Genomic DNA, 23,353 nt, shown 5'->3' with positions numbered 1-23,353 from the left:
TCCTGTGCTTCTAATAGTCCCTCTGAGCTCGGAGTTCCCTGAGGTCCCATCCAGCAACGGTAGGATTTCTGAGAACCAGGGCATGTGTGGTCAACCTCTTCTATCCACACAGGATAAATGGATGCGGAGAGAATAGTGGGAATATGTACAGAACACAAGGCCATTAATGGTGCCTGCTCCAAGAAGATGGGATGGGAGCCAAAGTCCTGCAACCATAGTACAGTGTAGCTCGATTTTCCATCCCTGGCCTATGACTGCCTTAAGTGACAGAAACCTTTGAGTAATGTTGTAGAGGCAAAGGAGCCTAGTTAAATCAAACCAGCATGTTTTGGGAAGAAATACTCTCTCAGAGGACTTTAGGGTCCCCACTGTGTCAGGGGAGGCATGTGTTACTACCACTGATGTGATGCATTGTGGGGCCCCAGCACTAATGTTCGCCCTGCTCTCCATCTGGCAGACAGTGAATATTTTAACACTGTCATGGTGCATAATCTCTGTTTATCACTGTTCAGTATTGTCAACATTTATTCTAAATTTAACTTATTTTTATGAGCAATTTTATTAGCTATTTTGAGGTAAGGTCTAGGCTCCAAAAAGTTGTATAATGAATAATCAGAACAAACTTCAGTTCACCAAACTCCTGGTACAATAACATATGAATTTATAAGACTTTTCTTTTGTACCCTCCAAATTGTGCATTATATAGACGCCAAGCTCACCTCAAAGATCCTGAGAAGCGTCATCATGTAGAGTCTGCGGATCCCAAAAGAGACACCAAGTACAGCTGGCACAATTATGAAGACAAACAGAAGAGTCAGCCACACGGTGATGGAGATGCCAAGACACCTGCATAGCAGGTTGTCAACGGGGAACGTAAACCAAGTCATGCTAACAGCAGAAGATACACAGAGAGCAGTGTAACTGCACACCCTCAGCGCTGAAACCCTCAGATTTAGGTCAAGTCTTCTGGTCCGTTTGAAGCATCAGTGTCTGAAGCCGTCGCTGAAATGTACATCAAGGGGAACTCATTGTCTGTGTCTGACAAAGACAGCAGAAAATATCATGATCAGTCATAAAAGGTACAAACTTTATAATCCAAGTGTTTCCTTTCAGGAAACCTGTCTTACATTGTGATGGACTTTAAATAACCTTCTGAGCAACATCACATTTTTGCACATTTTCCACATATTATTATTATTGGTATAGTGACATAAGCATTACTGATATATTCTGGTATCCTGGGCTGGCCTGAGAGGTAGTTACCCTAAAATTCTTCCCCATATCAAGTGTTCAGAATGACATGATTTCCTCTTTACATTCACTGACTTTTTCTTGACAGCATGCAAAACACTTATTCTAGCTTTACAACAATGATGCAATGACTGCAGCTCACAATTGTAAATTGACAGCTATTGTCTTATTGTTGAAAAAGTAGAACAACTGTCACTAAGTCGAATGCATTGAGAAAATGATGAAGACTTCATTCGTGAGATATCCACAGCTTCCCACGATACAGTAGTAGTATAATAGTTAGTTGCATCTTGTATAGATGTGTAGTTAGTAATATGAAATATTGTAAATATTAGGGCTGTAGTCAACCAAAGAAAATTTTGGTCGACAAAAATCGTACATAATCTTCAACTAATTGATTAGTTGCACGCGATATAACGGGATAGAGTACACAGTAAATTCGGCAGCCACACATTTCTCTTTTCTGTATTTCTCTGTTTTGTGTCTTCAGGTTAGGCTAACCCATTGTTGCTAACTTTGGAGCTAACCCCCTTTACTTTTCCAGCATTTGGGGAAACAACAGACGTGACTTTTTTGCGTTTATTAACTGACACACTGTAGTCTGTACTGTACATTTACTGCCAGACTGACAACTTACTACTAACCTTTTCCTCTGCTCCGCTTGCATCCACTGTCACTCCTCTGCCCCTCGCTCTTTCCCACTCGCTACGCAAATATATTCCTTAACGGAGCCACGCTACCAGTAGTTTCCCAGGCAACAGCAGAGGTTGACTCACGTACTGGGACAACGCTGCACAGAGACTCCCAAACGCTGTCGATTTCCAATCAAATATTTAAAAAAAATTTTTTTTGGCCTGGCGGGGGTTCTCGTTGTTATCATTATCGAGAAACACAGATTCAGTAAACATTCAGTACGGTCAATAAACGTTGAGTACAGTTAGACCCAGCAGTGTCCATTAGGTTTGGCGAGTTCAAAGTTGTGAAAACAAGAGGGGTGTTTTAAATACACCCCTGTTTTCACAGGTAATTTGTTAGTCTGTCCCTCCCACCGCAGGAAATAATGGATTACTCCTGTAAAGCTGTTGATGTAGGACTTTTCTCCTTATGAAAATAACACAGAGATTATTCAACCAATGAGAATTTAGTTGGACGAGAGCATATCGACCAACTAATTGACCAGCAGACTACAGCCCTAGTAAATATATTAAATCTGAGTTTAAGGGGTGTACCTGTGAGCAAGATTTGTGACATCACAACAATTTTGGAGCCAATCATGACCCAGTATTCGATTTACACAAGTGTTGTATGGAAACTTGAAGTCTTGAGTGCACATACACTGAGAATGGACTTTAAGGTGAAGTAGGTGACATCTACTGTTCAGCAGTCAAACTTTTGAAATAAAAAATAATTGCATATTCATAGATTCTGGAGTTTGTAATGAGGGAGAGTGAGTAAGTAATTTTAAGGATTTTTAGGTAATTAGGTAATTGGTAATTTAGGTAGCCTAATTGATTTTTGTGTGTGTGTGTGTGTGGGAAAACCTTACTCAACACAAATTATAATTCAAAGTCAAGTATTTTATGTACCTACATCTTAGAACATGTCAGGGGGGGATCTTTAAGAATTCAACTGTCCCTACTGGTATTAACCATGAACTAAAGGTGCAATGCCAGCAAAAACTATTTTAAAACTATATTGTTAATTGAGCTGGGTAATGCAATTGAAGTGACACAGAAATGTTCAGTAATGGTAATTATGGAGTAATTATCCCTTCCTCTTAACATTAGACATAATGTGTGTAACTAATCATGACTAGTTAGTTTATTATTTACATGCCATTTGTGTATTTATAGGTTTGGTTCATAACATGCTAGCATGGGAACTCTATGATGAGTTACAAACAGGTCTTACCGTCCTCCAGATTTAGTCCTGTGCCGGGAGAGGATTGAGATGACATGCGGTCAAGTTGTTCTCCATCTGGACGGTTAAGTCTGAAGTACAGGGATTTCTGACACTGTGCTGGCTTTCAGCAGCATGCTAAAGCTGCTAACAGGGCTGTGTAGAGTCCTCATGGCAACAGGTGGCCAATGAGGGCTGCTGTCAGTGCATTGTGGGCTGGCCATGGACAGTAAATCAGATTACAGTGTAGAGGTGGTCCAAGCAGAAAAGAGGCTATATAAGGTGAAGTCCATCTGTTCAAGCCTTGTCCAAACTGAATAAACTGACGATAACACTGGAAAAAATACAACATGTGGAAATTTTATTATGAGGAATTAGGCTATATAGTGTCAATCAATCAATATCAATACATTAGCCCAGCAACATCAAAAATGACCATATTATTAATAATAAATATACATTTCTATGTGTAATACATTTCTCCTTTTATTTATATCAGTCAACGAAGCAGAAATAAATAAATTACATTAAATACAGTTTTTGGGGTTCTGATTTGATCTTGACTCTATACTGTTTATTTACAGTATGGAACACAGTTTCATCTGACGAACTGAAGCTGGAAACTCAAGCACAAGGAGGTTGATCAAAGAAAATGAACACAATGGTTTTAGTGCCCTTTTTTCATGTACAGGGTGAACAATGATAAGGATAATTTTGTGTACAGTAAATGGTCTGAATTCAGATTTTATGTATATATTATGTAAATTTGTAGTCAACAACTTAACTAAGTTAGGGTAGCCTATATGTATCAGACTGACTGATACATATAGGCTGATTGACTGAAAAAACATCTTTAAATAACCTACATTTTACAATAATGTACCTATTTGATTCTATTACATAACATCTGTTATGAGCTATTGTTATACCAATAATAGGCCTATGAAAACACACTTACTCAAAATACTTAGAAAACTAGCCCTTAAATAAAAGGAACAAAGACAACTAATCGATATATATTGATAAGCAGAGAAAATACATTTGGAATTAAAGGCGACCTATTGTGCACATTTCCAGCTTTATTTTTTATTTTGGGACTCCACTAGTAGCTTTGCATGATTCACAGTTCAAAAACCTACTTATTTATCTTACACTGGCCCTTTATGCAGCCCCTCAGTTCTGCCTCTGTCTCTAACAGGCAGTTTTAGCTCCTGTCTCTATAAGGCCCCCCTTCTGATGAGCCCACTCTGTTCTGATTGGCCAGCTTTCCAGATTCCTGGGGCAGCAAGTATCAGAGTCGTGTTAAGTTGCCACTGATGCAAATCCAACATTTCCTGCTTTACTGCGTCAAATTAAAAGCTTTTAAATGAGTAAATAATGGGAGGCTTTTATTTTGAAGAATTAAACATAATCCACACCAAATTAGCAGAGTTTAGCAAGCAACGCTAAAAACCAATCAACACAACAGTATATGGAGATATTTGGAGCTCTTTGTTCAGTAGATCAATTAGAAATAATTTAGTGAGGAATAATACAGGAAGAGACAGCCACAGCGATGATGATGTCTGATCAAGAGCTGCAGACGACCAGTACACCTCAGACGAGTAAACAACTTATTTTACTTTGCTGTGTTGTGTAATAGAAAAACACTGACAGCGTGCCATCTCCATTTGAGTCATAGCTCGGCGTGACTACTCCCAAAACATCGGAAAAACAGCATAACATTAGTGGAGCGGAGCAGTGAACTTGAGCGCTGTGCGTGGGGCAGATGACCATATGAAGAAATCTGTCATGAGCTGATGTCGGCTTGGGCTGAAAGTAGAAAAAAATGTTGGAAACTAAGCGTTCAGAGCAGTCTGAAGCCGGTGCTTTTTGTTCACAGGGATTACTTTTACATATGTTTACCTCATTATTTGACACTCTGGCCATGTTTAATATGAACATCTGACATTGTAACATTATATATATGACTGAAAATAAGGAAAAGCATAATAGGTCCCCTTCAAAAGAAATCAAAACAGCCCAGTTTGATTGTATGTATGATGGGAGGCTGTGCTAAAGCAGATATATTCACTTCATGCTGGGGATTAGGACTTTTATATTTCTATAGTTCATTTATTTAAATCTGGACTTTGATGATTTGACTGCCTTGTATGACTCTTAATCCTTTTTTAAAAAAAAAAAACTTTACCCGTCACTGTGTACATTGCTTTTATGATATTAACTTTATCCTGTATGATACATGCTTTATTCTCTCTGAAACAGGCATTTTGCTTTTATGAGAAGATAAAGATGGCCTGCTGCGCTGTTTCAGTTAAAAGCCAAGTTGGCTCTAACTGTGAAATATTAGTCAGTTGAGACTGGTCTGTCAGTGAGCTATTTACACAGATTTTTGTAAATGTCAGAATTGTATTAGTCCCCATCTTTATTTGTTGGCATAAGTCTCATTTTACATTTCAAGAAATTATTCATTTTTAAAAAGCTCACTGAAATGTTGGATGCTGCTGCTGCTTTTGGCTTTTGAAATATAACATCTCAGACATGATTTTGTCTACAGACTTTGCTGGATTTGAGGGGCTTAACTTTCTCCATCAGTCCAAATATTGTCTTAGTAGTGTTCATTATTTTAATCTCCTGTAGCAGAGGCATCAGTGTTTTACAGTTTCTTACTGTGCCTGCCAAATTCCAAGTAATTTCCAACCAACTAATTTGTTTAATCTCTTATTTTAATCTACTTCATTCAAAAAGCTCCTTAACTGTGTTCTTACCTCTCAGCCTGTCTCAGTGGTGCTGTAACATGAATTTTCCCGCAGATCAATTGTCTTACCTTTATTGCTTAGTCAATTGATAGAAAAATAATCAGCAACAGTTCTTAAAATTGATTAATTGTTAGTCATTTCTCAAGCAGCACATTTTAATTTTCTCTGGTTCCAGCTTCTCAAATGTGACAATTTTCTGCTTTTCCTCATCTTACATTTTAGAAAACTTAATTTAATTTCTTTGGGTTTTCAACTGTTGGTTGAACAAAACAAGAAATTTGATGCCATTACCATGAACTTTTTAATTTTCACAGTTTTTTGACATTTTATAGACCTACAATTAATCAAGAAAATAATCAACCAGTTAATCAATAATGAAAATGTAAGTTCTTTGTTGTCACTCCTAAGTCTTTGTTCTGCTGAAGGCTGAATGTTTGAGGGGAACTTGTTGCAATTTCTATTGTATACAGTTTTAATTCTGTATATGTGCATTTGCGTGTTAAACTACAATGTGTATGAAAAAGCATAATTTTTCTGTGGATTAATTTATGAAATTATTTTTTTCTACATTTTATAGTAAGATGCCCAACATGTCAAGAAATTAATGGACACCTGCCATCCAATTAGAACTGAGAATTCTCTGTGGCATAACCAACCAATCCACACCTTAAACAAAACTAAATCTTAACCCCAAAATTTTTTTGTCCCCAAATTGGAACCTAGTCCCCATACTGTGACTGTACAAACACATTCGTGCCCCCCCAAAATGTTTGGCTTTCTATTTTTTTTGAGAAACCTAATTGACATAATGCATTCCCTGTAGCTACTAACCCTAACCTTAACCATCACAACAACATTAAATGCACTAACCCTAATGCCAAGCACACACTACATGACTCTCAAAGTTGTTAGATTCACACTACACAACTCTTGGTCTTGTAATCATGAATCCTCAAGTCGTTGTGGTTTGCACACTACGTGACTGATTGGCAACAGGGGGTCACACATTACAGGATCTTTCCCCGACGAGGCTTTCTGGTCTACAAACTACGTTTTGTCATGAAGTGTCACACAAGAAGTGACACGTGAAATGTTTCCCCTTATCTGTGCTCTCATTGGCTGTAGCTCGTAGACACCGTCATTGCCAGTCACAACACTTCTCACACTACAGGATTTGGACTCCAGATCCAGATATTTAGCCTGCTTAATATCTTTCAGGCACCTGAGATGCATCAGCAAGTCTCTCGGATCGCGTCTTTGAACAATTCACACATAGTGATCAAGCGCTGATTTGCAAGTGCTGAACAAACAATGATTTGACTCTGATCAGGGGCTTTTGTCAGCAATCTCCAAAAACTGTCGGCGAGCGTAAAATCAGGGCTACAGTCATGTATTATGAATTCGGCATAACTCTACCTCAATTTAATTCTAACTTAACACGGAGTCATGTTTACATACTTTTGGGGGACATTACATTGACTTACATCAATTTCCTTGAGACATACCCTAACCCGTACCCCAACCCTAGACCAGTACTAAAATATATTGATTTACATTATGAGGACTTGCTTTTTGTCTTGGCAAATCCCCACTATGTGACCGTGTAAACTTATGTCCCCACAACATGAAAAATACAAGTACTCTCACACACATAGACAATTTACAGACACTGCATCTATGTTCAAGTTCCATAAAAACCTTTTATTTTTATTCTGCTACAAATTGAATTGTTTTCTAGCATGCATAGTTTCACACAGTAAAGACAAGTAAAATCACAAAGTAAGAATTTCCCTTAGAAGAATATCTCATCTTTATAGCATGCATATACCCCCCATGTCCATTTCTGAACAGTCAACCAATAATTTAGCTGCCCCAGGAACCAAAGGACATTTAAAGCAGCCATTTTGAAAATGTAATCCAATAGATCATATTTCTAAAAAATACTACTCTGAATGAGACTCAAATAATAATTTCTGTAAACTTTCTTTGGCTTTTTTCATAAAGAAGCTAATACTGCTCCCTTACATATATGTATAATGAAGAAGGTAAAGAAGGTAAATTGAAATTACAGATTATGCTATAGGGGCAGTTTGTGGATGAGGTTGATTGTTCAATTCCTTTTGAGGTATTAAAGTTAAAAACGTAAATGTTATAACAAAGTGAAATTTTTCACTTCAGGACTGTTCTGTAGACACAATAGACTCACAGAAACCCAATAAATAAGTACATTTATCAAAGCTCTTCTCATAAAAATTAAAGCATTAACATAATCGCTCTTTCATCTGAAGTTTGAACGCTCATCCACCACTGTGAGTCACAGTGTAGATGATCCAACAAACAAACCAGAACATGTTTTATGCATTCTGAGTATCCATGCAGAGTAATATTCAGAATTGGTAAAACATATTTAAAAAGGCCTGTCACAGTAGTCGAGATTAGCAACTCGCTGTACGTGGAGAGAACATCCTTCAAGAATTTTTGCAGTCTTATGCACACTGAAAATTACACATATATCACAGTAAGATAGGCATAACGTTATTAAAGTCAGAAGAACTGTATCATTGCTACATTACACATAATTACAAAACAAAAATTGGCTTTCCTTAACCAGAGTTTGACAATGGTCTTAAGGGACAAAATAAATCCATAGTGTGTAGAGAAACAACAGTATGCACAAAACACAAACACACAGCTTTGACAGGATCACATGAAATATTTCCATATTGCCATATTGTATTTGTGCTTAAGATGTCTTCAGCATAAGAAAGTAATGTGCTGTATTTGTAGGGTGCTGCTGGCATACTGCTGTAGTTGGAACATGTCTCTTTAACTGCTGCAGTTATCAGCAACGATGGCATAGAGTTTGAGCCAAATCGCTCAAACGTCACATTACCCCTTTACCCTTGAGTTGACAACCACATCAGCATTATAAATGTCATTACTAAAGGAAAATGTGCTTTTTTTTAAAATATGCTTTGTAAAAGTCAGAAATGCAGCTGTTTGTTTTGTTTATGCTCTAGGAAACAGCAGCATGTAATCAACAGTGTTGCTCCTGGCTGTATTCGTCAGCCTTTGAGCTTCAGCGTGGCAGTTTCAGGGCAGGGTTGATATGTTTTTGTTTTCTTGTTCACTGACAGTTCAGAAGTTCAAGACCCATCAGTAGCCTGTGCTGGTTTCTCTCATCTTCCCCCCATGCCAACAGAGAATCCATGTTGTATTTTAACATGTCGGCTCTCCCTTAGGAACTCATCGGGACATCATTCGCACAAATTCTGTGAAATGAAGAAAAGGACAAATGTCGGACATAACTTAAAAGTCAGCTACTTAAAAAATCTACAGTAAGATTTATTATATGATGCAGTGCAAGTGAAAACAATTGTATGTCATGCTATTTTCTTCTGCATGCTATTTCTGTTTCTGCTTTGGAGATGTTGGTAGGTGGGTGTTACATGTTAATCAGTAAGCTAAAGAGGTGCTGGACAGTGGATTTTGTTACTTTTGGACAGAGCCAGGCTAGCTGTTTATCCCTGTTTCCAGTCTTTATGCTAAGCTAAGCTAACCGGCTGCTGTGTGTATAGCTTTTTATTTACTGCACAGATATGACAGTGATGTCAATCTCCTCAGTTAACACTCTGTGCATGAGCAAATAAGCAAACTATTTCCCAACTATTCCTTTAAGTTCCAATTCATGTATTTCTATTAATTTTTCTATAGAGGTTAATGTGACCTGGGCTTTAGCTCTGTCTGACCATCTCACTCAATAAAGAAAATATTCCTTACTTTTATCCAAATGGGTCATAATCAGTTTGGCTAACAAAAACATATTATTAAAATATTTTGAATGGATGTCTCAAATGTGTTAGCCTGATAGCAGTTTGTTAAAATCAGTTATTGCAAGCTTGTATGTTACACTGTCATGTTTAAATCAACTGTCAAGAGTTAAGTAATTCAGTGTATCATTGTAATTACTGACATATGTTATTTTGTCTCTTTTCTCTCTCTTAATGGCATTTTACACACTAATGCTGCCTAAAACTTACCCCTGAATATACCGAACCTCTCTGTTAAATGTTAACGTAAATGTTAATTGGACATTAGCATCAATGGATTGGATATAAAATGCAGGGAAAATATTAAAATTTAGTTATTAGAATTAAATATACTAGTTGCACTACTGAGAAAAGCACATCCTGATATTTTCATCCTTGACAGCCTATATGCATCTTTTTCTCTGGGGGTAATCTATGAGGTGACATAATCCCTTGGTATGGAGATAATCTGACAGACAGACCTACTGCCTTCATCCCCTCACCTCACTATCAGCGTGGTATTGGGATATCAGTCAGAGACATGCTGGGATTTTTGCTTATACTTGAAATGTGCTTGAGTGTGTGTTTGTGTTTAAAAAAAGACAGGATGAGAGAAAGTGAGAGCAATGAAAGGTATTGTGTAAGCATGTTTGATTTCCGGGCTCGGGCTGCAGTTAAATATAGTATGCTGTATGAATTGCAACGTATGATGTCCTATACTGCAGAGTTGGTTTTATTTTACCTTCAAAGTCTACGTGGCCATCTCCGTTGAGGTCGATGTCTCGTAGGATGTCCTCTAGATCTCTGTGGCCAACCTGAAAAAGTCAGATTGTGGGGAATCAAGGTGTGAAAGTCCATGTCACAAACTCAGGCAAGATACTCAGTAGATTAGACAGACAAGATTCAAACAGACACCGTGATTGATGGAGAGCTACAGAGAAGAGGACAGACTCTCCCAGCAGCTCCGTACCTGTTGTCCTAAAAGTTTTTTCATTGCTTCTCTAAGTTCTGCTGTGCTGATCTGGCCATCACCATTTGTGTCAAACTGAAAATGAAAGAAGAAGAGACAAATGAGTAAAACAATTGAATTATAACTTGCAATTACCAAAACTTTCTTTTCCATTTTACTTACATATGTCCCTGAGCTTGTACCAACCACTGTCAGCATCACTACATTACCAGAATATCAGTGGAGCAGCATGTTTCCAATTCCCATAATACCATCTGAAGACATTATTTCTATATTAAAACTTTAAGATGGACCCCACACATATTACTGACTCAATCTGATAAAACCATAATACTATTTTTATCATTTTCTTGAGCTTCTCCTTTCCTACCTCCTTGAATGCATCCCTCAGCTCCTTTACACCAATCATGTCTGCAGTTTCAGCCAGAAGTTTGGGCCCCATGAGTTCAACAAAGTCCTCAAAGTCAACATGTCCTCCCACTGTTGTACAGAGGATAAGAAGACGCTGGGTTATCTGAAGTTTACACTTAAAAACAAACATAAAGACTGACAAGGTCTTATGCCTTTTGTTGCACATTGTCTAATAACTACTGGCGCTGAAGCCCCACCACTGTTTTTATAGTGGATCTTACAAGAGTGTTGACCTCAAATTTACTGTTGCAGTGATTATATGAACATTTGAGTCTGTGTTTGTCAGAGTAAAGAAATAAGAATGAAAATAGATTAAAAAAAAACAGAAGTAATTATTTATAGATGTGCTTGCTAAAAGATATACACTCACATACACTCATTTTACTTACAATTCATGTTGATCTGCTGGCTCAGTTCTATTAACTCCATCTCTGTTGGCATGTAGCCCATAGTTCTCATGCAGTTTCCCAGGTCTTTGCAGCCGATAAACCCATCTTTGTCTTTGTCAAACTCCTTGAATGCCTCACGCAACTCTGAGAGAAGATGGGGTATGAATGTACAAATTACTCTGTGAACATTACTGGAGAATTATTGTGTGGGAAAAAAAGTTTTATGTTGCATAACACATACCATCCATTTCCTCTGGCCTCAACTCTCTGTCCTGTGAATCACAACGCAAAGTTAGAGTCCAAACACTGCTGATATTTTAAAAATCATGCCAATACGCAGCACTCCCCACACAGCATGACACTGTGAACAATAAATAGGTAACTACAGGTTAGTGCCACAGAGTGCCAGGAGAGCAGGTTTTCCTTCCAGCCAGAGAGGGAGGGCTTATCAGTGGGATCACCTGCTGAAGTGTTTGGATGGGAGGAAAACATGCAGACTCTTGGCACTCTGTGACAAACCGCTAAAAAAAACTTAATTAAAATAACAGAATAAATATAAAAATATAAGCTCACTTATTTGTTTCAGTAGAGAGGAACCTAAATGATTTACTGTATCTGTAGCGGAGATGTGTGTGTAAAATTAATTTCTCTTTATAGGTACAGAGCTTGTCATTTCCGACAAATGTGAAAATGCATTGACAATAGAAAAATAGAAGATTGAACTTTTCAAGAATACAGTAGTTCCTTCATGTGCAAGCCCATAATTGTAATGACTCAAATCTGAACCTCTGCATCCATTAAGAACAACCATCTGAGAGCTCATCATCAGAACAATCAGTAAAACAAACGGTCTTCTACACTGAGGATTTCATTACTGTTTTCATTCATAACAAAACCTTGACTCATGTTGTCACTGCTGGAAATAGATGAAGGGGAATAATGGCCATGTGAGAAGTATTTCTGCCATCTCCATAACGCCTGCCTTAATAATCCTCTGCCTTGCTCCATATGTCCACCATGTTTTTGAGTAATGCACCCTCATGCATAAGTACACACACACACACACCATCCAAGCATTTAGCATTCTAGCTATCAAGAAGATTCGATACTAAACAAGATTTAACGTTGTATTCTCATAATACCATCTTCTCAGTTCCACCACGCGTCTTTACATGCTGTAAGTGCTGACGTTACATTCATCACTCGTTTCCGTTATTGTGCTTGTGCTGTATTGTGTAATAATCTCTTTGCATGCATGCACATGATATTTTCTGGACTTACGTACAGCCTGCCGGCTCTCAGCGAAGCCCTTGCGTAGAAAGATGCATGCAGGCCCCAGCACGTTGTGCATGTTGGCTCCGTTCTGGGCCAGGGCCACTAGCGGCTCAAGATAGGCCCCCCCAGAGCCCCCCTCCTCACAGGACTGCACTGCTTTGTAGTTCTTCTTTTGGTCCTGAAGCAGCATCCGGGGCAGGGGGGCCAGACATGGGAGCAGGGGCAAAAACAGGGGTAGAGACTGTGACTCAGTTTGTGGCAGCATAGAGTCAACAAGGAGCCAACATGGAGGTGGGAGTGTGGAGGGTTTCAAAAGCAGGATCAGAGGTGACAGACACATGTCTGTCAGTCATAGAGAGGTGTGGAGTCGGGTCAGTCATGATGGAGGAAAGCACCTTAGTCAGAGGGAAGGGGGGGTAATATCTCTTGACAAGAGCAACTGATGCCATCCATGAATCTGTTCCAAGGGTCACCACCCTTCACAACAGAACACTAGAAATTTTTTATGTGCAACAGATAATGCCAATTGCGGAGGTTACTGCTTAGCAATAATGCATTGCCCCTTTTCATATCACAAACCATCTGACAGCGTCACATAAACTCTCTTTAAGTTGTTTTTTACTCTGTTATTGTCTTTAACCACCATCCTTTCCGTTGGTTATAATAACATTGTACCCACCACAGTAATTGCTAAGATCATACTTACTGTAGTTGGGCACACAGTTTTCTTTGCTACTAGAAATTATTACCAACATTTCGACTGTTTCTTGCCCCATCAGACTTTGTTGTAGTAATGTCTTCATATTCCCAGATCTCAGCACTGACTTTGGTGAGTATAATTATATCATAACTAATAGCAATGATGGGCAGAACTAAGAAACACAAATTGTAATAAACTGGAATAACCCTTTAATACAGCCTTATGACAGCATCCTAACTAACAATACTAATAATAAATGTGTTAGTAGTAGTAGTAGTATACAGTGTCCGGTGGTATGAAGCTGTTAAAAAGATTGATGAGAGCATTTATAATCAACCACAAAACTCATGCTGGGATAGTTACTTGCATCTTTCCAATGGTGACACATTTTTTATGCACATTTGACAATAACTGTGCTGTCCAGAAGATCAGGCTAAAGTTCATCCAGCCATTTATTTATAATTACCAATTAGCCAGTCAACCAGAGGGCAAAAGTCGTTCTCACAGCAGTCATCCCAATTACAGAGGTTAATTAAAAAGTGAATACTGCCTGCCTGGACAAAAAAAGCTTCCTCTAAACAAAGTCAAATATGGTCCAAGCATTGTGCTGACTAATATTTGAATTAGAGAGAGCTACTGTAAGGCTAAACACAGACAAAGACTTTTAGAAAATGGACTCTGTCTTCATACTCTTCACCAACTCTTATTGTCAATAAAACATGACTACATTGGTCATTTACCACAATGTAATCCAATTCAGCAGAGGAAAATCTGGCTAAAAGCAAGTGGAGTGGACTCACTGTCATAATGAATTACCAAAGGACCATTTTTACTGCTGCTTTAAATCTCTCCGACATGAGCTAGTACCCATCTTCATATGCTTATTACAGTAAACATAAGACATCAACATGCATACATAATGAAAAATTAATATGTAAACATATACTACATGCAAATACACACTGTAATATATGCTCTACAAATGACCTTCACACTCCATCTGTTACCATGCCAGTCCTAATGCCAGTTCGTGCATTCCTACAGTTCTCACCACAGGAACGGATGCCCACTGGGTAATCTGACCAAGTGATGCATGGAGCAGGGCTGTCTACGGGTATATCGTGCCAGAAAAGTACTATAAAGTCACGCGCTAGCAGTTATATAACCAAAAAAAAAGAAGAAAGAAAAAATCTGAAACAGTGTCAGAGAAAAGCTGAAGTCAAGCAAGAACTTCTCCAGCACTCCAACTCATTTTTTGCACAGATGGCATCAACAGTTGCTTGTCATATTGTGCTTCCTCAAGGATGTACAGCTGCTGATGTGAAGGAAAATCTATTTGCGGGACTGTATGCCTGCTACGCTGAGAGTCTATTCAAGCACGCGCTGATACGATGAGGACAACAGATGTAAGAGATACGTTGTAAGAGCGATGGTTATCATCTTGAGCTTTTGCATAAAACGGTTCTGAATGTTCGTTGTTCCTCAACTGTGCACTTATGTTCACTAGTGATACAATTGAGCTAATAGACTTAGTTGAAACAGCACACCTGTTTGCAATATTTCCACTGACTGATCTCATCCTGCAGGTGCATTCAACAGGGTAGCATCGTCTGCTGGCTTTGTAATCACGTTGTAATCTGACTGACTCTAAAGTTTGGTGATATGATCCAAATTCACCGATTTCACCTCAGCCCAGCGGTCAAGCACAAGCAGCACTGACCGACTCCTCTGACCTGTCTGAGATGCTAAAATGGGTTTCTAGGGAAAGCAGTCATGCACTGCTGCACATAGAGGGAACTTACATCTGAGGATGTCATATTAGTACTGCCAGTTTAGTGCAATCCATATAATACATGCAGAATGAGTTTTAAAGGAAGTCAACAAAGCCCAACATCAATAGTCAAGATTATAAACTCCCATGTTCACGAACATTGACTGAAACTACAGCATGAGACACAATGCTTATCTTGAAATATTTTTTCTACTATCCTGACGTGTTCTCGGGCTCCAGAAACAAAGAACACACAAGACAGCCTGGCAGTGAATACCCAGTCATAGTACACAAGGGTCAGTCAGCACAGGTCCAGTCAAATAGCCTTCGGTTAGGTCGGGGACACACCAGGAGACAAACATGCAGGGGATTCAAGGAGACCACAACCAAGTGAAAAACCTCAGAGCAAACCTTACCTTCTTGGTGAAAATTTTAAGCGACTTTACAGAGTTGCCCATTGCAAAAAAAAAAAAAAAAAATCCTTCTTGTCTTATGTTTTCTCTCTAACTGTGTCTGTGTTAGTGTGCCTTTGTGGAGGTGCACGTGTATGCATGTGTGTTTGCATATGTTCCCGGGCATGCATGGGAATAGGGGTGATTAGAAAGGGAGAGAGGGTTCAGTGGGTCATTGACTAATACAAGAGGACATTTGGGAGAAAAGCAGAGAGAGGAGCAGAGATATCATAGGAGAAGAGAGGAGAGGAGAGGAGGGAGAGGACGAAGGAGTGTGCATGGACCCGGAGGCAAGGACACCGGGAGGTACGAGGGGAGGGACGCTGAGACAAAGGAGGAAATATGTAAACAAGAACAAAGGACAGATCAGAACAACACAAAGATAAGTGAGGGAGAGGAAGCATGCGTGTGATCAGAGCGAGATGCAAGCGCCAGGAGTAGAAAAAGCAAGATTGCTTATTCATTCTATCCTCTCTCCTACAGTGTCTTTCCTCCCTCCCTCCCTCCCCTTTACCCTCTCTCTCTCCCTCGCTTCCTCTCTCTCTCTCTGTCCGTCTGTCTGTCTTTTGCTCTTTTTTCCCTCACTCTCTCCCCCTCACTCCACAGTTTTAAACCATCTATGCGAATGTGACAGAAGAAGCTCGTTCGGACAAGCACATTACCTTCCCCTGAGCAAGACGCTGGAGACATTAATCCAAACACGCACACACACACGTGCACACACACATACACATACACACACACTCACACACACTTGATTAAGCACACACGGATGTGGGGCTGTGGAGCTAAAAATATAACACACGCTCTCTCTCTCTCCCCCTACTCTCCCGCATCTCTCCCAACTCTACCCCCAGCATCCATCCATCCCTTTCTCTCTCTCTCTGTCTCTCTCTCTCTCTTTCTCTCTCTCTCTCTCTCTCACACACACACACAGATGTAGAGGCATCACAAAGTCATGTTAAGCTTGAAGGGCTTGGATTCAGATCAAAGCTAAAAATGTGCAAGAAATGACACATGGATTCTGTACTGGCGAGGATGCAAACCAACATGTGCAAATTCAAAAACACACAGACGGGCACATAAATGCCCTCTATCATCCACACACACACATTTATTGTCAAGCATGATGAAAGTGAAAATGAGGGTCTCTAAACATCAAACATCTCTAAAACTAGTGGTAAAAAGTAAAACTATACATTTGCTACAAGTACTTCAGTAGAATTTCAAGATACCTAAACTTTTTGGGGTATTTCCATCTTATGCTACTTTATACTTCTACTGCATCTTAGGTTTTTTTTTGTTTTTTGTTTTTTTTTACAGATATTTGCCAATTAAGATTTTACATAGAAGAAAAATATGATTAGCTCATAAAACATGGTGCATATACTCATATAGAGGTTAAAATATTCTCCACCTCCAGCAGCTGCAACATTAAAATTTTACATCCATGTTAATGCATCAGTAACAATAATCAATCGATATAATACATACTGTATATGGTTGCATCACAAGTAAGAAACTACTCTGCATAATGAGAACTTTTGATACATTTTGCTGTTAATACTTCTGTACATGAATGTATGACTTTTACTTGTATTTTGCACTGTAGTATTGCTACTTTTACTAAAATAAAGGATCTAAAAGTACTTTTTCCACCACTGTCTAAAACTACAGCCACATCACGCTGTATAAGTCCTCGTTTCATGTTTCTACCAGCAGCATTCTCTACTGAGGTAACTTAATGACGGCTGTTGCAACAGTAAGGAACATCCATGTTTCCCTCTCTCATGTTCGACCTTGTCTATTCTCTGCTATTTTAATAAACACATTCACGCCAAAGTCTTTTCGGAACTCGTTCCCATTCAATTTCTCTGCGGCTCCTCTGTGCTGTGCTGCGGATGATTCATCCAGCCTCTCACCGGAGGCTCATTGTGAACTTCAGAACACATCAGACGTCAGACACAGGGGCCGTCAGCTCTCATAATGTCAGATTGGAGTGTGCACGAGCATGAGATCCATCTCTCTCCTCTCTCGGGCTGCATCCTTCACTTTCACCCTCACCCTCCCTCTCTGTCTCTCTCTCACACACACACAGACACGCACATTTTACTTTACGCATTTACATAACTACTTACACACTCACATTTCACCATCTCATCTCAGGTGAAATTTACACTGAATATTAGGTGATTATCAAATACGAAACATCATATTTCACAGACTCATGAGGTGAAGCCACTAGGATGATTTGTAATAATAACAATTGTTTTGCAACATATTCACTGTACATGCAACGCAAAGTAATCTATATGCACACGCTAGACAGGACGCTAATTCGTAGAGGAAATATCAATAATTGCTTTTGCTATTTAATGAAGATTTTGAGGTCAAATGTAATCCTGTTTCATCCACTGCCATCAAGTGTGTTGAATGAGCTGGGAGATGTAGGAGGGGGAAGGAAGGGATTGATGTAATAACAACCTCTCATGCATTCGTCATCAACCCCCCTTTTTTTTAATGAAAATGAGAATTGCTCTTGCACTATTATTAGTCAAGATTTTGTGTGCTTATTTTTATTTGCAAAGTGGAATGAAATGTAATCATTTCATGGTCAAATGAGTCGTTTCTCTAAAGCTCACATCACAGTGTATCCTGATGCACAAGACAAAGGGATAAATAAAGTGACCGTGAGATTTTTTTCTGCGTGCGTACGTTTCTGTTGTCATCAGTCTAATCTGAAACCATTGAGGCCACTGAAAAAACATACAATGCATACTTGCGTCATCTTCTTCTGCTCAAGCTGAGACGTCACAGTTTTATCCTACCGCTCATTCATTCACTCAAATCAGACTTAAATTTTCATGCAGATAATTCTGGTATTTGAGTGTTATTTCACATAGTACAAACAGATGTTAGTCTACTTCAACATCTCATGCATCAGCGGGGGGACAAATACTGATGTCTCATTTAAGTCAATTAAACCTTCTCTGTTTGTCCTCTGACTCATTTACCCCTTGTCCCCTGTCTCGTGTTACACTCTTTCTCACACACAATCCCTGTCTTGCAGTGTCTCTCACTCATTTCCCTTTCAGCCTCAGGTCTCCATAAATATTTAGCATCATCACACACACGCTTAACATTGCGGCGTGTGCCGTACTGTGCACACCAACTCTTACATTTCACTGCCTAATCCTCATCTCAAAAGGGATTTAACCAAAGACTGAATTTTCTACCTCCTTCTGTGCCAGCACAGATATAAAAATATCCATCTGCGTCTAAAAATAGCCTGTTATACTCTAGACATACTGGAGGCATATGCTGCGGTGAATACGATGATGCTACACTCTTTCCTCTCTCGTTCCCTCTCAGATCTTCCTCCTTGATTTACTCGTTTTTTTCCTTTTTCTTTTTAAAGCACGCAGTTTGCGTTTCTCTGCCTCTTTTCTCTCTCTTCATTCCCTCTCATACGTCATGAAGGTCAGCGTGACCCAGGCAGAGGGGAAAGAGGGAAAAGAGGAAGAGAGATTTTGCAAGAGAAAAAAAAAAAAATAATAAGGGAAAAAGGGAAAGGCAGACAGGAAACGTCAGCGGCTGTGAGTGCAGAATGAGTAACAGGAAACCCAGGTCGAGGAAGTGAAAAGCTAATCTGTGTTTTTAGACATTTCCTCACATTGTCTTCAGAACTGTGAGGTGGGAGCAGGGAAGTGAGAGTTGATGAGTTTTTGTCTTATATAACAATCATCAGGTCTGCCAGCAAAGTCACTCTATTCCTATTCTATCCTTTGTCTTCCCCCCCGATTTATCCGATTCCTTCACTTTCTTTTCTTGCCCTTTCACTTTTCCTGGCTCACTGATGTGACATACAATGGACAATCTCTCCCTTTCTCCCTCACACACACACACACACTCTTTGAGTTCAGACCTATTAGTACAAACGGTACTTGCTCCCTCTGCTGGTTAATACACATCCTTTCATCTAAATTCAATTAAAAAAAAAAAAAACGTGTAATTTCCTCAATAACAATGTCTCATCCGTAGATAACAGACCTCTCTCAATAACAGGTCTGCACTGCGCTTCCAGACTCCCTGTGATGGTTCATAGAACAAGGTCATACAAGGACATTCATGATCATTCAGAATCACCTAAAATAGAAACAAAATGTCTACTGGTACAAAAAAAAAAATGCTTACGCTGTGCCCTTAATGGAGGTGTGTCGAGTAACCTGGACAGTTTAAAGTCCTGAATGTGCAAAAAGGAGTGAGTTTGGAAAATCATTGTATCACCATTAAGCTGCAAAACACATTTGTCCTTATTCTAACCCCCACACTAGCCTTTTTTTTTTTTTTTTTGGTGATTGCTGGCAGCCTGGAGGAACACGTTTGAACACGCCAGGCTTTTATTCACCAGTTCTCAAATTTGCTCTGTCAGGTACCATGTTTGCCAAAGGATTTGAATATTTTTGCTAAGACAAAAAGGAAAGAAAGAAAGAAAGAAAGGGGGGGAAAAAAACCCCGCTCTGCCCTCCTCCAGTCTCTCATAATCAGGTCTTGATGTGCTATTTTTAACCTCTTCCACTGGCAGCAAATGAGTTCTGTATGGATTTTATGCAGATCTTGATGTTACATAATAAAACATATGAGATGAGTTTGTAGTGTGTAATATCTCACCCTGCGTTGTGCTGCCACGTCTATTCAAGGAGCGTTAAAGGCGCGTTAGTATGACTGTGTGGTCGCATCAACTGAAATGAAACAGCTTGAGTAAGATGCTGAGCAGGTGCAAAAACATGCATACACAAGCTGTCTCTGTTTTTTTTTTGTTTTTTTACGCTCTTTTATCGTTTTATTTCTTTTCATTCTCACACACAAACATTCACTCCCTCACTTTTTCTCACTGCTTCGTTCGCACAAACACAACTAACTGGCATCCACTCACAGATCCATTGTGACTATTGACAGCTGCGTCTAGTGTCATTTAACAAATTCACAGTGACAACATCACAGAAAACAAACTAGTCCTCTTTGAAAACTGGGTGACTCTGTCTCCTTTAAGAATTTTACATGCAGAACGTATCAAAGCTCGATATCTCTTTCATTTTAAATGGATGGAAATGACAAAATATCCACACACGTCAGCAGCTCTAGATACTTAATATAGCACACTGCTGCATGGATTTTGCCTCACTGGAACCCCTAAGACTGATTGAAGCTCTGACCTGGATTGAGAGGAGTTATTTCTGGAACACATTAGTGCACACGGAGGTAATTGTCTCCGCTTGAGCTTTTTATCATCAACACTGTGAGAAGGATTTAAATGAAACAAGAAGAAGAAGAGAAAAAAAAAAGAAGGGAGAGAACTGACAACCTACAACTGCGTTATCAGAGGAGGAAATGTGGTGCCTTTAAGAAAGCTGATGTATTAGTAGGTCAACAGGTGATGCAGGGAAGAAGAGATACACCCTTTATGTGCCACTGATCCGTACTCAACCACAGAATCAGGAAAAAGTTTTTGGGGTGAATGACATTTAGATTTTATTAGAATTTCTTCCCTCAGTGTGTATCACTTACCTGTGTGTGTGAGTGTGTGTGTGTGTGTGTGTGTGTGCGTGTTGTGTGTGAGTGACAAGCTCTCATCACTGCAAAGTTTTCCACACAGCGGGAAAGATGATCCCTCTGCCGTTGCTCAGGTGACACTCACAATAAAAGAGGCTGCATTCATATCAGGATGCGTGACAGACAGCAGCCCCCCTGCTGTGAAAACTGATGGATACCAGATACATACAGGAGCCAGATTTGGACTGAAAACATACATCCATTTTTAATCTGCTCAACGAGGCGTATAAGGTTCCAGCTTCACCCGCATCTCACCTGTGAGCCTCCACCTGCCGTCCACTAATGAACTAAACTCTTAATAAGCATCAACGCTTCGGTTAATCGAACAAACTGCAGTAAAAAGAGCTGAATCACAAACTTTCACTTTGTTCAAAATGCTTTTGAAGATCTCATGTCAAGAATTTTCATTACCTTACAGGTATTATTCTATTGATATTGAACTTATTATCCTTTTCATGGACTTTGTATACCCATGTCACAATTCTTTATTTCCATACTAGCCTTTTCCTCACCTAAAGCCAATAATTAACCTCCAGATGTCTGTGGAGGCGGATTTCACTTTGAATTTCTTTTCCCAAAATATCCTCAATTTGATAAGTTTTGTGCTGATTTTCTGTATTCATTAATAGCTTGGACTGTTCCTGTAAAGCCCAGTATGGTGTAAGTATAACAAACTTGTAATGGACTGACTTTCATTCGTTTTACACATCTTACCGAAATTTTGCATCAGTTCCCACTAAATGCTCTGAGTCTTAATTCTTGCTGCTGCTGCTGATGATTTATTTACTTTACAGCTTGAAATTTCGCCCTTTGCACTGTTCTACACGACAAAACACCTTCACATGTAACAGTGCATAAGTGAGCGTTGAGCAATATGATGAAGGACACTTTTTAAATCGACTTTTTGTCGCATTTCATATGGAGAATCCCTCAAATGTTGATTTGATGAATGATTAACAAATTTAACAAATCCATAATATTGATGTGATTGGTGTAATTTTACATTCTCCGCAGCTTTTGTTGTGCTTTGAATGTACTTTTAGATCTGTTTCAAAAGTTGAATTTTCTCCTCATGCCTGCTTACCTGCCCAAACACTGACTTCACTATGGGGTGAAGAGTAGAGTCATACTCGGACGGGGTCGCGCTCAGTCTTTTGGATGTGCGTCTGGATGCGGGCTGGACAGGTGCGCTTGTTGCAGGTGTGTCAGAGTTGAGGCTGGAGGATGACCCGGTGATGACTCTCTCCCGGGGCTCGAAGAAGAAAGCCGCATCGTCTTCCTGTTTGGGATAAGATGGAGTTGGAGAGGTCCTCCTGTCCTGCCGGGAGCCGCCCTGGTGATGCGCTGGAGGCAGCTCACCTCGAGAGGAGTCGTGGTGATGATGCGAGTGTTTGGACCTGGAGGACTTGCTGCGCTCTTTCTGATGCCGACTCGTTCCGTGCCTCACATCCTCCTGATGGTAACCGTCATCCAGGGGGCTCGTCTGCCGGTGAGACTGGCTTTTCTGTCCCCGGTGATCACCTAAATGTCGAGAGTCGGAGTGTCTTGGTTGGCAGAGGGGTCTCCGCGCACTAGTCTCGCACTCCTCCGTCCAACTTGCATCCTCGCCGCCTCCAGCTCCGGTGGGATGATGATGATGGTGACTGCGGTGGCTGCGGTGACCGTGTGGACCATGATCCGAGTGCGCAGACCTGCGGTTGAGCCCCGATGATCTGAGCAGAGAAGTGGTCGACTCGCTTTTGGGCAGAGAGGAGCTCATGGTTGGCTTTCTGTCGCTTGACATGCGAAGTGAAGCTGCTGGAGGCTGGAGGTCGAGTAAAGGAAAAGAAGGCAGTCCTCCGCCACGTGCAGGTGTTCAGCATCAGTCAGTCGGACCCCCACCCCCCCTTCTCTAATCCACATCCACGCACGAGACCACCACTACACGGTCTGCGGTGATGAAGTTGGAGCAGCAGCCACCTGATCGAGCATTTGCAGAAAATGTGAAGTGCAGTCTGATCTGGCAGCCAGACGGTCAGTCTGACGCTTCACGGGGGGCTCAGCTAAGTTTGGAT

At 40.0% G+C, this 23,353-nt stretch overlaps 2 protein-coding genes and 2 long non-coding RNA genes across 7 annotated transcripts in view; 2 read left to right on the top strand and 2 right to left on the bottom strand.

Annotated features, from left to right (window-relative positions):
• gpat4 (glycerol-3-phosphate acyltransferase 4) overlaps positions 1-903 on the bottom strand; it is a 7,943-nt gene extending 7,040 nt beyond the window's left edge. Inside the window, exon 1 of the mRNA XM_044333235.1 lies at positions 720-903. Within this exon, the coding sequence (XP_044189170.1) occupies positions 720-887 (168 nt within the window). The 5' untranslated portion in view covers positions 888-903. The remainder of the gene's footprint in view (positions 1-719) is intronic.
• LOC122968220 overlaps positions 1-10,498 on the top strand; it is a 12,448-nt gene extending 1,950 nt beyond the window's left edge. The window contains exon 2 of one of the 2 annotated variants that reach the window (XR_006398788.1): positions 9,047-10,498. This is a non-coding gene — a long non-coding RNA (uncharacterized LOC122968220). Of the gene's footprint in view, positions 1-6,486 lie in introns of both variants that reach the window. The other variant, XR_006398787.1, reaches the window with a different exon arrangement.
• On the top strand, positions 997-3,496 carry LOC122968221. The gene is made up of 2 exons (XR_006398789.1): positions 997-1,079; positions 3,105-3,496. It is a non-coding gene; the product is annotated as an uncharacterized LOC122968221 (long non-coding RNA).
• Positions 7,590-23,353, bottom strand: cabp1b (calcium binding protein 1b). Of its 3 annotated transcripts, XM_044333234.1 has the most exons (8): positions 15,651-16,156; positions 12,774-12,941; positions 11,730-11,760; positions 11,489-11,632; positions 11,059-11,168; positions 10,689-10,763; positions 10,461-10,533; positions 7,590-9,181 (listed from the first exon to the last, which is right to left on the bottom strand). In XM_044333234.1, the coding sequence occupies exons 1-8, from the start codon at positions 15,690-15,692 to the stop codon at positions 9,156-9,158; spliced, it is 669 nt and encodes a 222-aa protein (XP_044189169.1). In that variant the 5' UTR covers positions 15,693-16,156; the 3' UTR covers positions 7,590-9,155. The 3 variants fall into 3 exon arrangements, with proteins under 3 accessions (XP_044189169.1, XP_044189167.1, XP_044189168.1); XM_044333232.1 differs by lacking the exons at positions 12,774-12,941; positions 15,651-16,156 and adding an exon at positions 22,384-23,353; XM_044333233.1 differs by lacking the exon at positions 15,651-16,156 and having other exon boundaries at positions 12,774-15,639.

The sequence above is a fragment of the Thunnus albacares genome, chromosome 18, assembly GCF_914725855.1.
Source record: "Thunnus albacares chromosome 18, fThuAlb1.1, whole genome shotgun sequence".
Taxonomy (NCBI): domain Eukaryota; kingdom Metazoa; phylum Chordata; class Actinopteri; order Scombriformes; family Scombridae; genus Thunnus; species Thunnus albacares.
Note: the sequence above shows the minus strand (reverse complement) of the source record. Positions and strands in the feature narration are given on the sequence as shown.